The 16,009-nt window shown below is 39.9% G+C and overlaps 1 protein-coding gene across 1 annotated transcript in view; it reads right to left on the bottom strand.

Annotated features, from left to right (window-relative positions):
- The window catches only part of LOC135207489 (non-canonical poly(A) RNA polymerase protein Trf4-1-like), a 201,766-nt gene that overhangs the window by 85,281 nt on the left and 100,476 nt on the right, over positions 1-16,009 (bottom strand). Inside the window, exons 7-8 of the mRNA XM_064239286.1 lie at positions 2,262-2,497; positions 953-1,105 (exon numbers count right to left, since the gene is read on the bottom strand). Of these exons, the coding sequence (XP_064095356.1) occupies positions 953-1,105; positions 2,262-2,497 (389 nt within the window). The remainder of the gene's footprint in view (positions 1-952; positions 1,106-2,261; positions 2,498-16,009) is intronic.

The following is a 16,009-nucleotide window of genomic DNA, read 5'->3' on the forward strand; positions in this document are numbered from 1 at the left end:
AGTAATGACACACACCTGCGTCAGCGTTGCCAACCGTCAGTGATGGTAACTCAAGGAAGTTTTTATGTGCAGCATTGGCAACGCTGCCTGTTAAAAACAAAATTTCCACAAGTGAGATGGGTAATTGAGAGCTGTTCGGGCTAATTCAGGTGTTTAGGGGGTGTATTGCAATATAAAAATTAATTGCACACTAATAATGTACAAGTAAAAGACATATACACTTGCCAAATTTCTACTAAAAATAACTTATCCTGGCCTCCAATGTTGGTTTTGATTCCTGCCAATCCCAGCAAGGAAACATTATCTTCTTACTCGTAATAACAATACTTTCTTAGTCCTAACATTTAATAAATTAGAAAAATAGAAAAATCACTGAACACTCAAGACTAAATCTCAACTACAAAACTATTTTGATTCAAAACACAAAAACTCATTCTGACAGTTCCAAAATCTCTCACCACACCTGACCATCTTCCTCTTGATGGATATTGCCATTCCCAGGGTAGAGAAGTCTGACAGAATACAATCCTACAATGACAACTGTCTACGAAAGGAATCAAAGGTCAGCCCTTAAGAATAATGAAAACCATCCCAGTCATGATACCTTTTCAGAGTTACCAGGCACAACATTCTGACAAATTGGATATATCTGTATTCAACTTAAACAACACAATTCATAAAAACCTATGGACTTTAGTCCTGGCATGAATTCCTGTTCATGGTTCCCTTCACCTCAGCAAGGATCTCCTGTTGAGAGTGAAGTTACCTAGTACATACCTAGATGGCTAGCATATTCATTCTCCTAGCACTACACAAAAGTAACAAGAACCTAGAGCCAGCCACTTTGTACTTCTAAGTGATGCCTTTGTGCAGAGAAGGGTGGACTGAGAACTTATAAAGGAATATGTTGCATCTTCATATGAATTAATTCCAAATCATATACATGAGATACCTGAGATACAGATGGACTGATGAACACATCATCACCCTCCTGATTATGAGATTCCAATTCTTCATCCTCAAGTACAGAAGTTTGGGAATTATGATCTCCATTTACTTGGATTTCAACATCTGAGCAGCTCGACTCAATAGTTCGTTTGATTCCCTGAGAAAAAAAAAAAAAAAAAAAGTTGAACAAGTTCCACCTACAAAATTACTACTCTGATGAGACACAGTAAACAATATGCATACCAACAACTAAATGCTCCTTTCCTTTAGACTAATTTTTTTCCTAGAGCTGTAGTTTAGTTGTCTAGCTGTTGACCTTTGAAACAATATATAATCTAAATGTCAACTTTTCATATTACTGGAGAATCTGTAACAAAAGGTAGTAACTGTTGACCACATTGAAAATTCTCACAGAGCCTGTCTAAATGATCTGTTACAAGTGAAAACTGATAAAGATAAAATTATAGCGGATTTGATTTATGAAAATATAGCTATAAAGCCATGCATTGGATTTGATTTATGAAAATATAGCAATAAAGCCATGCATTGGGGAAGTTTCATTTAATTCATTAAAATTATAGTTGTTACACAGCTGGGTCAAGAGAGGACTGAGGGAACAGATGAAAACTAAATGGCAAAAAGTAATGCAGTTGGTGGACAAATATACATTGCAAAGAAGCTATCAATGTTATCTACAAGGTTATTAGTGCCATTTGTAAAACATGGAAAAGCACTGCGAGTTTGTGGTCTGTCAAATTTGTTTACAAGCTAACCACATTAAATTATTGAGGAAGACCTCACTAATATTTCAAGGTAAACTGGAAAAGCCTGTCTAGAATTCAACAACAAAATTATAGCCAATCCCAGTTATTGGTAGGGGTTCCGTTCCTGGAGGTGTGCCAATAAGCAAAAACTGCTATTAACCGAAACTTAGCAATTTATGGTGCCATAATGGCACTTATGGTGCTGATAACCAGTTATCAGTGCCATAAGCACCCTTATGGCATCGATAACCGGAACTCGCCCTGTTATGGCGCCATAAATCGCTGATCTTATGGCACTAGACAAGTGCCATGAAACCAAATCACCAAAAACGGAGTCTGCCGATAACTGGGGACTGCCTGTAGTCATCCCCCGCCAGCTCCCAACCAACATAACCTTTTGCCATTATGGAAAACATTCAAGCAAATGCTTTTACGCAAGCTTCAATGTTTTAGGGAGTTTGGTACTTACGGTGGTCTTGGCTTTGGGAACAGAATTATGAATTCATCTTCAAAAGAATATGTACTACAGTGTGCTTCAGTACTACTTACTCTGATCTTTGAGAGATTTGGAGATGATAAACAAGGACTTGATGAGCAAGAAGTCACATCACAGTTTGACTTTGAACATGTAGAGAGTGTACATGAAAAAGATGACTGATTTTCATCTTCTGGTTTGGCAGTTTTCCCCAAATTTTCTTCATCACACACATCAGTCTCCTTAACCTTCTCTTTACTTTCTCTTTCATGCTTCCTGTAGCTTGCTTGGCCAAGTTCCTCCTGTTTTCCTAGTAGGAATATTATGATACTTGAAAGATATAATTTAAAAAAGTAATTTTGTTTATGCTAATCCACTACTTTTACATAACCTATTCATGCATAAGCGCAAATATCGAATGCTCCATTGCAATAATATGTATATAACTACTCTACTCACTAGATGCCACCTGTGTACTTGGTTCCCATGATTTCCCCAGTGGAAAACTGGATAACTTATTGTGTGGTATGAAAAAGCTGCAAACAACTAGAGAGATTAGACAAGTTCCACTCATGCATAATTGATGGCTAATTTAGTAAAATAACAAAACTTTAAAAGTAAATTGTATTTTTCTCAGGTATCCAAACCAGAGCTTTTAATATAGGATTATCTTTCAGGAGTGCAGTGAGACACTTCACATAACAACAGCCACAGAAAAAGTGCTTGGAGAAATCATGTAACAATCAGCATTGGTTTGTATTTTTGAAGGAACATATTATTGCATAAGAACATCACTGGTAGCATGCATATATTATTGTAATCTTCTTAGAAAACAAACTAATTAAATATCACAATTTTGAAGTAAAATGATATTGTTATGATACAATAAAGTTTCATACATACTTACCTGGCAGATATATACATAGCTAAGACTCCGTCGTCCCCGACAGAAATTCAAATTTCGCGGCACACACTGCAGGTAGGTCAGGTGATCTACCGTCCTGCCCTGGGTGGCAGGATTAGGAACCATTCCTGTTTTCTATCATATTTTCTCTCTTCCACCTGTCTCCTGCGGGGAGGCTGGGTGGGCCATTAATCGTATATATCTGCCAGGTAAGTATGTATGAAACTTTATTGTATCATAATATCATTTTCATAACAATAATCATTTTGTTCATACAATCAACTTACCTGTCAGATATATACATAGCTGATTGACACCCTTTGGTGGAGGGTACGAGACAGCTAACATGGAATAGACAGGTAAACAACATATGTTGTAGGTATAAATAAACCTTGGTTCCTATCTGATAGGTGGTAGACTTCATATGGCTGTTGCCAAGGAGTCTGCATCACCTCAAGAAACTTTAGCGAGATATGTGATCTGTGGCCAAGAGTTCTTGTGGGTCTGCCGATGGGGTATGATCCGCTTACTCGGCAGAGCCTGAAAGGACTTTGTCAATGGGTACTGAACCACTTCTATGACAATACACCTTATGAAGGAGCGCAACACCGATCCCGATCACCTGATCCTAACACGAGGGTTCGCGCTCAAATTGAAAAGAGTTATCCCCACACTCCTTTCAAAAACCCCAATAATTTCACTAAGTTAAATAACTTTAACTCAAAGTTAAGGATCAGTGTCGGCTCCTTATCCCAGTAACGTATCCGCAGAAACGTATAAACCAAAAGAGAAGGATCTCTCGTAGGTTAACTTGACATCCTTTGTGTAATGAGAACTCAACACAGAGTTGCCTCTACCGTACAACACAGCTAATATGTCTTACATGACATATTGTTATGTAAAGAACAAGAATTTGCAAAAGCGCGCACTTCCTGCGCTTTTAATTCTCAGCTGTTTGAAGGAATCAAGTCACTTATGAAGTGCCTAGGAGATCTCCATGTTTCAAAGAAGACCAGGGCTTTCTTGAAATGGATCTCTCCTGTGTGAAGCCTGAAGCTTGGCAGGAACCTCGCGCCTGGCTGGTGCTTCGCTCTTGGTTGGAGCCTAGCGCTTGTCTGGTACCTTTCGCTTGACTGGCGCCTCGCATCTGGTTGACGCCTCGTGCCTTAGCTGGAGATTCGCGCCTAGAGCCTGGCTTGCGCCTGGCTGGCGCCTCGCGCCAGGTTGGTGCTTTGTGCCTGCCTGGCGCCTGCCTGGAGCTTCGCGGCTGGCTGGTACCTCGCGCCTGCCTGGTGCCTCCCCACTTGCCGGAGCTTCGAGCTTGGTAGAGTCTCGTGGATGTCTGGCAATGTCCACATCAGACACTCTTATCTGTCCGATATGTTCGTATCTAGCGCATCTGTGTCAGGTTGTAGGCCCGGTCTTTCTCCTCATCAGACAATAACAGTGTTCTTGGGGCTGTCTGCCTCTGGCGTTTTTTACGCCTGTTTTGGCATAAGGCTCCTGGTTGGCGCTACAGTGTCTGAAAGTCCTGAACATCCACAATAGTAAATCACAAGACTGGAGAAGGGTGGAAGAAATTCTTCCACTTTGAGCTTTGGCCTCTCCGGCAAGGGGAGGTGATTGTAGTCAGCTACATCCAGTATACGATAGGATATCTAACAGTACGAGAGATAAGTCTTCCTCCGAGGAGGATCCTTCTTGAGTACTTCCCTTGCTCACGAGATCTCTTCTTACCTGTTGAAGGGGTTTCTTGTTGCAGAATCTTCCCTATCCTTGTCCGAAGGAAGGGAAGAAGCCTGGAAGTCGAAGGAGACTCCGAGCTGAAATTGGGAGGACTCCTGATTTCTAGCTCTTTATTGTATCCCTCTGAACACCTTCTGGGAAGCATTTCGAGCCGTCATCGCATTCCAAAGACTCTGTAGGCAAACGTTTGAACCATTCTACTGTAGATGAAAACGTAAGTACCCTGCCTGGACAACGAAACCTTATCTGAAAACATTGAATCAGGAATAGGGGGTTTTAGTTCTTTTGCCAGACATACTATGCTGGCAAGAACCCATTGCCTAGTCTCCATAGAATCTGATGCGAGATTCCAATGCTCAAAAAATTCACTTGTCTTCTGGTCGTTTAGGACCAAGAGAAACAAAGAATTCCCTCATAAAAATTTCTCAAAGAAGTTTGATGAGGAGCAGTTCCATCTTGTCGGAACATGGAATCTGTGGCCACAAAAAAGATCCATAAGAAAGAAGTACATGATATCCTACTCTTGTCATATTGAGGTATCATATAAGATCCCGAAGATCTTAATCCTCTGCTATCTCCAATTCCCTTTGTAGAGACAGAGTATAGCCTTTTACTGCATTCTTTGATAGCAGACATACAAAGGTGATTCTTCCCTCTGAAAGGGAAGAAAAAACCGCTATGTGGTTCACAGAGGTATCGGAAGAGGACAGCTTCCTCATTCCCTCTAGCACGATCTGCAGCAATTCTGTTTTGGCCATGACTATTGTCATTTACCTTAAAAAAAATCCTCTCATTCATGTCCACTTCTGGTCAGTCTGCACGCAGACAGACTCAGAGTGGAGAGGTTAAGGTCCATTTATAATAGATGCTGATAGAATATCCAGACTCTCTTGGAAAAAACTTCCAAAACATGTTGTGAGAAGAACGTGACCTCTGTGAATCCAACCTCTCTAAGGCCAAAATGAGGCATAAAGTATTATCCTCTCTTACTTTGACGCCCTTTTAAATTCTGCAAAGAATTTATATTTAGGGGAAAAAAGACTAAAGTTTATTCCCCTTTCTAAAAAAAATAAAGATGGCGTATATTGCTACCTCTCTTGGTTCGAGGAAAAGGAAGCAGTCTATAGGAAGCCTGTTCGTCTTCTACCTTGCTAAGAGATCTATGAAGAAGACTTTCCGCAGGTTCTCACAACTCTTTCCAATAAATGTTAGACATGTTAACAGTTATTATCGTCGATCGAGAAGGTTCTCTTGTTAACGCGAACAGGAGCGAAAAGAGAGATTCTCGATGCTCTTTGCGATATGAGAGTCGTGGAATTGGCCTAAGTGATTAAATGGGTAACGAAATCAGGAACGAATCTTGCCGTTACCGAGCCTGGTGTCCGAGAGGCTACTGGACTCTTAGGTTAATAACTCGCTAAAACGAGAAAATCTTGGATGGTGCTCTTGGCTCACTGCGCCAAGCTGGCGCTTCTGGCGCAATTTGCGCCAGGCTGGCACTTCACTTCTGGCGCAGGCGCATTGCGCCAGGTTGGCGCTTCTGGCGCTTTGCGCCAGGCTGGCGCTTCTGGCGCATTGCGCCAGGTTGGCGTTTCTAGCGCTTTGTGCCAGGCTGGCGCTTCCTTCTAATTCTTTTTAGGTTATGTGCCAGAACACCTGTGCCTTTATGGTACCCGACATCCTTTCACATGTTAATTCCGTTCTTAGTAGGAAAAAACTTTATATACGTAGTATAGTCCATTCAGGGAAACAAGTTCTGCCACAAAGAGAATGTTTCCCATCCGACTCATCCATCTTCTTCTGAGCAGGTACTCTAATAAGCCATGCTTTCGTAAGCCTGAGAGCATTATATAATATAATGTATGTTCTGCTGCGATAGAATCCTTTAATAATGTTACCTATGGAAACAGCATTGAAAGGTTGTACAGTGGGGCCTCGTTATCCACCGGGGGATAGGGCCCAGAACCCCCCCGTGATAAGTAAATACCCGTGTTATCCTGATACCCCCCTCAAAAATTGCTTAAAACTGCCTACTTTAATAGTTAACCCACCCAAGACCACTATTCCAATGTTTATAACTGCCTACTTTAGTTCAAACACCAAATATGTTTTCAACTATCACCTAAAACTAAATTCAAGACAGTTTTAAAGTTATTGTACAAAATTAGCCTTAAAAAATAAATGTAGTATAATGGTACTACTGTACATATGTAGCCCTACTAGCCCTGTAGGGATTACAGCTAGAAGCCTACATACGCATGATGGGCCTCTTTTTTTTTTTTTTTTTTTTTTTTTTTTTTTTTTTTTTTTTTTTTTTTTTTTTTTTTTTTTTTTTTTTTGTTTTTTTTTTTTTTTTTTTTTTTTTTTTTTTTTTTTTTTTTTTTTTTTTTTTACAAGGAAAGAGAGGATGAGTTGTAAGAGAACTATCACAATTATGTAAATCATTTGGGTACTCACCAACAATCTATGTTGATAAAAGATGGCGACGATTTTGCAGTGCAATCCAGTAATATAATAACGATAATGCTACCAGCAGTATGCAGCGAAACATCTCTTCCCTTCGTCACAACACGTTAATATATTCCATGTAAAAACCTTCATCTGACCTTTAGGCGTCTTTCCCATAAGAGTAAAAGAATCAGGGCTTTTGGATGCCACATAATTAACTCGATTATATGGGTACAATTTAAAGAACGCGCCGCACACCATATTTCATAACAACAACAAACAAAACTTGGACAAACGTGAGTAGGCCAGTGTTGCCAACTGGGAATGGCAATTTCTTGCTAGATTTTGTTCCATAAAAGGCTAAAAAAAATCACATACCGTATATACTCTAACGTGCAATCTCCCATATTGTGCGACCCCCAAATTTTCACCAATAAACAGTGGTTTTGTCATGTATCTCATGTATCATGCAAGTTCATAAGGTTGGTGGTTTAGCCTGCTAATGGCCGAGTCATTCAGATGTGTGCTGATGCTAGTCAAGTTACGGTAATTTGCTTATTAATCTCGAGAATTGAATAGAAAATCTCAAGATTAAAAAAAAAATCCCAAGATAATAAAATAATTGTAAAAATAACACGCCTTGCAGTCCTTAATCATTCTCTCTCTCTCTCTCAAGGCGTGTCCTTAATCATTCTCTCTCTCTCTCTCTCTCTCTCTCTCTCTCTCTCTCTCTCTCTCTCTCTCTCTCTCTCTCTCTCTCTCTCAAGGCGTGTCCTTAATCATTTTCTCTCTCTCTCTCTCTCTCTCTCTCTCTCTCTCTCAGGAATAAATACGTACGTACTGTAATTTGAGTCTTTCACCAATGGGTATCAGTAAATGTGTAGACATTGTGTGCGTGTTTAAAAAAATGTGCAGTACACACACATTCCGATGTTTCGGTTTTTGGAATTTTTCAGATTTCGGAAATGTGAGGTCAGATGCATAATCAAACAAACCACTACTGCAGCAAAAACATTTTTTCCCTTTATGTTTTTCATTATTAATTACAGTTTATTTAAATAAATATTAATATAATACTGTTAAATGAATGTGAGATAATTAAGATCACCTATAATAAAATAGTGGGACAATTAATACCATATGTTCACTAATAGGTATTATTTTCAAAACAAACATTCCGTAAAACACAAAAAATATATGTAAATAACAATCAAAATATAATAATGTTTTGCAGTTCAACTTGTGAATTTTAACAATAAGTATGACTATATAATATATTTCACCATATCGATCTTGAAGTTGAAGAGTCGTAAAATTCTGAGGATGGTCCGGGAAAAGGATTTGTACTTTGTGATTACGTATCGCTACAACACCATGTGGTATTTTCATACCACTATATTGATGACGCATCGCTACGACACACTGGTGTTTTTCATACCACTATACGTTAAAGTTAAAATGATCATATTATATTATTGTTTTCACGAAGGAATAATTATATAAAGAAAATTATTGAGTAATTTTTGCCGTCAGCAGTCAGAAAATCACGAACATGGTAACGTTCAAACCTAGTGCCATCCATGGCATATGTCTATAAATAGAACAGAAGCAGAGGGCAGTCATTGGATAACAGATCTCCATGGCTACCAAACAACCAATCAGGTGTTAGTTATACTACTCTGTAATTTCTTAGAATGAACGTTTACACACACGAAGCTAACGATGATGTATGTGTTTTGCATACAGTACGTAGTTTTAGTTTTTATTATTAGTGTAAGTATTTTACTGATTTCATGAAGAATAGAATGATTCCTTCTCATTACTTTGAATGCAAAATGGCTTGAAGATTCTTCCGCAAAAAGAAGAGAAAAAAAAATTTCCTTAGAAGACGATACCTATTTACTAACGCGGTTGACATACCTTCAAAACAAAATTCAGCTCTTTAATCTCTGGAAAAATGTTAATCTATCCCGGCGACTAACAACCACCAAATTTTTGTTTGTTTTATCTTCCAAGTAGTACGTACGTAGTCCAGTGCACAGCTGTCGTCTGATCACTACTCATATGATTAACTTTGTATATAAAAGTATGTGTATATAACTGTTAACTTTGTATATAAAAGTATGTGTATATAAATGTATGTAGTATTTGTATACGATGTAAATATGTATAGCCTAGTATTTATGCATTATATTATTAAAGTGTTTGAATGATGCTAAAGTATTTCAATATCCGAGGAAACAGTAGTAAATTTCCCCACAATGAGTTTGGGTACATATGTATATCTAAGATGACTTAAATTATAAAAGCCTTTTATGTATAAGCTAGCTTTTGCATATCTTACACATATCTTACGAAAAATTACTTATGTGAAGATGGTTTTAGTATTACAAATGATAGTTATTGTATCGTTAAAAATATCAAAGTGAACGAAGTCGCAAAGTCGATTCTATGTCATGTTTTTCCTAAACGCGTTGACTTAAAGGAGAACGTTATTTTGGTTGTTTTATCACTGCCACAAACCCATGACAATGCAGTGTGTGTATGATAATTCTAAACTATTATTCACTACCAAAATAACGATGATATTTTGTATTGAAAATTAATGTTACATATATTCCAAACATTATTACTACGTAGCATGAATAGTACATACTATAAATATTTCGAAAGATAATCTTGCTGTGAACGCTATTATAATTTGATTTTCATATACGTACGTACATTTTGTCAGCTGGCTGGCCTCGCATAGATAAAATTGATTTCACTGATATGGAATTACTCCACGAATAGCCTTTTTATTATGAAGATATGACGATAATATATAAGGTAAAAAATGCTTTTATGTATTTCGTTTAAGCTTCGTCGCCAATAACAAACAGCAATACTTACGATAATCCATGACAAATAGCGTTTGTATGACTTCATTGTTCAGAGAAGTTATATACGAATACTGCCAAAATAATAATGAAGTTCGAATTAATTTTAGCCTTAATGTTATTACTACTGTAATTACACTACCACTACTATTAAAATTTCTAAAAGTTTATCAAACAAAAAATGTCGCTTTGAACGCAACCGTATACATAAACCATTTTCGTTCGTAAAGGTATATGCTTACATTTTGTGGCTGGCCACTCCGACGATAAGTTGAGTGCAATGATGTGGAATTATTCTTTGAATAGGCTATTTATTATGAAGATATGACTATAATATATATGGTAAGATTGGTTTTATTACCTTTATTGTCAGTTAATATCATAATGTGAATCTGTTTGTGTACGTTGGTGGTTATCGCACTGCAACTACGCTTAGCCTACCAATGAACGTCCTACATAAACCTTGAATAGGCTATTTATTTCGAAGATAGGACAATAATATATTAGGTGAGAATGGTTTTATTACCTTTATTGTCTTTAAATGAATGTTGGTAGTTATTGGACCACGGCCGAGGGTTAGCCTACCGAAAAACATCGCATACGCAACACGACAAACCCGTGATGCAGCGATTCATACCAGTGATGTAGCATGAGAAGCGGTCCAAGAAAAAACCCGTGATTAACTGGATCCGTGAATACTGATCCGTGAATAAGCGATGCCCCACTGTATTATCTCTCTTATTGAAAGCTTCTTAGCAAAAGGCATACAATATTTTATTTATGTTAGCTTAACTATCCCCTCAATCCGAGGCTAAGACCGCGATTGTAGGGGAGAGATACGGACAGTTATTCCATCCCGCAGGAGAGAGAGATGAACCCGACCGCTCATGACTGACACCTACATGGTACTGCGTTGGTCTCAGGCTCTCAGCAAAAGCATTCTCCGTTAGCCGTCTGGCCTTACTCTTCCAGAGTTGCCAGCTACTCCATTTAATAAAGGAATCTTATAAAATTATTATCGAACTTCAGGAAGTTCTTATTAAAGCATATTTAAGCGAAACAAGACTTCGATAAATCTAGAAGCTAAGTAGGTGTTGTCTTAACAATCCCTTTAAGCGTAGTCCTTCCTAGGAAAGTCGTAGAAGGATACTGGTAACTGAGTTGCACAGCAAAGAAGTAACTACGGTATGTGTTTTAAGATTTGACCGTATCGTATTCTCATACAGCAGATACTCTACTACCTTCTACCATCTTCGTTCTTTTCGTTAATAGAACGATAGAAAGAGTACATATATATATATCCTTAAGGAAGGAAGTTAATCCAGGAACTCTTTAAATCTTCGTGCTTTCCTCATAAATCGCGGAAGAGACAGAATTCCTGTTCATCACTAGGGTTTACGGAAGGAAGTAGATATTTCCTATCCGCCATCATACCCAATCGTCGATGAGATTCTTATTAAGAAAAACTCCCAAAGCTCTTGCCTCCTCAAAACGAGGGAAGAGCATGTATGAAGGAGAGAGTCCGCATTGAGAGGAACTGCCTAACACAGGAGTCTTCTGCATTGAGAGGAACTGCCTAACACAGGAGTCTTCTGAATAATAAAAAGGGGCTTCTCTTAGTATCAGAATCCTTCTGACAAAAGCAACGGCCGACTGTGCGACGTCTTGCACATTTGCCAGGGGAAAGTTGCTCAAGTTAAAAAAAAAAACTCAAAGAGGAGCCTCGCGACTGACCCCTCTCTCAAATGCAGATTTTGGAATATTCTGGCGCCTGGATCCTAGCGCCTGGCGTCTGGATAGTTCCGCGCGCCTGGAATGTTCCGCACGCTAGAAAGGAGACTCGCTCCTGGAACGTTCCGCTTGTGTGGAAGGTCCGGTGCGCCCTGATAGTTCCGAGTGCCTCTAGTCTTCTTTTACGAGCCTCTTGCCAGTAAACGTTCAATGGAAGCATCCTTCTGTCTACTATAAGGCTCCTCAGTCTAGCCGTCTGTTTTCTCTTTGAAGGTGCCTTGCGCCAAGAAAAATGTTCTGGAACGCGGCTCGCGCTCAGTTGCTGGAACGCGGCTCGCGTTTATCTGTATGAACGAGGCTCGCGCTAGTCTGTTGGAATGCGGCTCGCGCTAGTCTGTTGGAACGCGGCTCGCTGCTGGCTGTTGGAACGTGGCTCGCGCTAGCTTGCTGGCTGGCTCTCAGCCTCTCGCTCAGTGTTCTCTTAGTTTTCAGAGAACGCGCCAGATCGTCCGAACTCCAAACATGTACATTCTTCGTCTTTTCGGATGTAAGATGAAGAAATGGAAGAAGAGACGCACTTTTTTAAGAATGCCTTTCCAATGGCTATCCCTGGCAGTCTGGGACGTTCTACAGATCCTGCCGAGGGAACGCCCGATCGGTGGGGATTCTCCATAACCTCCGTAAGGCTTTCGACTTTCCTTCTCCTCTGGGCTTGTGAGCTTGGAAGAGGTCTAGGCCTGAGAGCGAGACACAGCCGATCGGACGCACCCTCTACTATTTTAGGACGCCTTTCCAATGGCGAACTTGGCAGTCTGGGAGGCTCTACAGATCCTGCCGAGGGGACGCCTGATCGGTGGGGATTCTCCATAACCTCCGTAAGGCTTTCGACTTTCCTTCTCCTCTGGGTATGTGAGCTTGGAAGAGGTCTAGGCCTGGGAGCGAAACAGAGCCGATCAGAACGCACCCTCCACTGCACTGGGAACACTAAAATCACTTCTTACCTTTCAATAGCTCGTATTTTGAGCTACATTGCTTTGTCTTCAAATTTCAATATAAATTTGAAGATTCTGTGAAGTAAGAAGGAGATGAGGATACAACACTACTAGTATTGTTAATGCTCTAACTGCTCGTTAGTACGAGAGCTATAAAAACTTCTAAAGGAAGCGTAACTAATTCTATTCCTGACTTCCTCAAGAAGGAAGTTAGCTCAATCAATTCTAACATTTACTACACGTTATTATGAATAAATATTAAAATTTCCCTTCTTGCAAACTATGTGAGTGTCTACCGAAAAGTTCGGTAGTTACACGTAAACAATTCTTCAAAATTTTCGAAGCCAAAGTTATTAAAACAAATTAATATGCGTATGCTGAACCAAAGATCCAGTACTTCCCTGCAAAAGATAGTCCAGAAGATCGATGGCGATGCAATCCAAAAATCAAGTCAGGAGGAACTGCAAAAGTTGTTTACATTCCAAGCGACAGAGAAAATATGATAGAAAACAGGAATGGTTCCTAATCCTGCCACCCAGGGCAGGACGGTAGATCACCTGACCTACCTGCAGCGTGTGCAGCGAAATTTGAATTCCTGTCGGGGACGACGGAGTCTTAGCTATGTATATATCTGACAGGTAAGTTGATTGTATGAAATTGTATTTTTCCTCACTATACAAACCCTCGGTCCTTTACATAAGGAATTACTTACAGCGCCAGTTGGACCGGTCGTAAGATTTCTAACAAGGTAGTTTGGTAGTAACTGCTTGTCCAATAGTCGGGAGTCCCGCCCCACTGGAGGTGAACATATCACTTTGCTTTAGGTCCAGGAACAGAGTGAGGGGTGGCATGAGGTGGGACTATGTGTAAAGGACCTCAGGTTTGTATAGTTAGAAAAAATACAGTTTACTTCAAAATTGTGATTTGTTCCGACACATAATACAAACCCTCAGTCCTTTACATGGGGAAGAATCACTTATTGGTGGGTGGAATCTGAGTCTTATGAACAGACTGGTGTTCGCCCAACCTGGGTTCCCTCCCTGGTCGTAAAAGCAAAGGGAGGGAGCCTAGCCTCTGTCCAACTGATCGGAGTGTGCACTGCTGGATCAGTGGTCAGACCTCTGGACCAAATTCATAAGAGGGAGGCAAGCGTGCCTCTTATGAATAGCAAGCAAGAACTAGGTCCTACGAAAGAGCCAAATACTATAAAGTCTTGGGCTTGTCTCTCACTGGTGTCCACTTCCCCCTTTGTTAGGGAAGGGACGGATAAAAGCTCCTATCCCTAATGAAAGGGATAGAATGGAGCTCGGTTACGTAGCTTACCTGCATCAACATCCTGTCCAGCGTGGTGACGACCGCCACCCTCTGCCTACAGGGAGAGGGAAGAAAAAGAGGAAGAGATGCCAGTCACACACTCATTCACTCTTCCATTCATGCAGTCTCACGAGGATGAGATGCTACCTTGTCCGGTAAGTAGCTGGGTAAGCTACACAACTTGTTGAGCAGCCACCACGGGTCCCAAGGAAAAAAAAAGTGTCCAAGGACCTGTGGGCAATATCCCGAAGGTAGAAGGAGGTGAAGGTGGGCTGATTGGCCCAAACCTCTGCCTTCAGTACCTGTGCCACGGACAAGTTCATGCAGAATGCAAGGTTTGGACCAATACCTCTGACTTTTGGGCTCACGGACGAAGGGTACTGGTGTCGTCACTCCTGTCTGAAGAGTATGCCTCCCGGATTACCTCACAAAGCCAGAAAGAAATAATGTTCTTGGACACTCCTTTCTTGGTAACCCCGGTGCTAACAAAGAGGCGTCGACACTCAGGCCTGAGGTGGCGAGTTCTCTTCAGATAGCGCCATAGCACCCTCACGGGACAAAGCAGCATCTCATCCGCATCATTGTTGGTGAAGTCTTTCAGGGAGGGGATCATGAAGGACTCGAACCGGTCGTCAGGGACCGAAGGGTTCCGAGTCCTCACTACGAAATCCGGGACAAAATCATGTGTCACCGATCCCCATCCCCTCGAGTGCTTAACATCGAAGGAAAGACCGTGAAGTTCTCCTACTCTCTTCACCGATGCCAAGGCCAGCAGAAAGATGGTCTTGATCGGTGGATGGATGTACAGTGATGCTCAAATCTCATGCGACATGACTCCATATGATTTTGTTCAAAATTCACTAAATGGCAACCTAGCATGTTCCATATTTATCTATAGTTTCAAAGTGGAAACACAATTATTGCGTACAGTAAGGCCATAATATGTTTCATAAGAGTGAAATCTGTCATATATTTCAAAACTGTAAGAAAATGTCACGTGTAGCCAAATTTCAGAAAAAACTCTTTCGGAACATTTTTAAAACTTTCGTTCACACATCACTGAAGCATTTGGCCAAAATGAAGTCGTCATCAAGCATCACTTCAAAAGTTAAATAAAAAAAAAAAACTAAAAAAATTGTCATAACATTAATAATGCTTCCAAAGCAAGCATAGAATTTGAAATAGTCCTATTTGATTGCTTTTACACCTCAATGCTGAAAAAAAATGTGAATATGTAGTATATACAAAAGTAGAATGCGCCCACCAATATCAACGTGAGGGGAGCATGTGTGACGTATCATTAGTGTCGGAGCAACAACAGCCACCCGGTGTAACATAAGTAGGTCTACACTGAGTAGCGACAATGAAATTATGTTGAAAACACTGTGTGTTAGAGGAATAGTTGGATTTTCATACATAATTATTTGTTATAATTCTTAAATATTAAAAAAATCATGGCATACAGCAAATCTTCGCACATGCAATTATTCTTTTGTCAAAGCCAAGATACTGTTCCTAGGCCTAGGTGTTAGATTTCTTTATTTTACACTTAACAGTCACATCTCTCTATTAACAATTTCTGGCCAAAAAGGAAATAAGGTTATCTATACGCTCTTGCACTTCAAGTTACCTCATGATAGAATAAATTATACACCAAAACCGAGCAGAAGGACTTTTAAGAAAATATTTTAAACCAGTTGAAAAAAAAATGTTCCATATGCCTTGATATTAATACTTATATTTCGATTAGTAGCCATCTTCTCCATATAATCAAAATCATCATATTTTATTCCTCAAAGAACAGGTAA

Source organism: Macrobrachium nipponense, chromosome 32 (assembly GCF_015104395.2).
Source record: "Macrobrachium nipponense isolate FS-2020 chromosome 32, ASM1510439v2, whole genome shotgun sequence".
NCBI classification, from domain to species: domain Eukaryota; kingdom Metazoa; phylum Arthropoda; class Malacostraca; order Decapoda; family Palaemonidae; genus Macrobrachium; species Macrobrachium nipponense.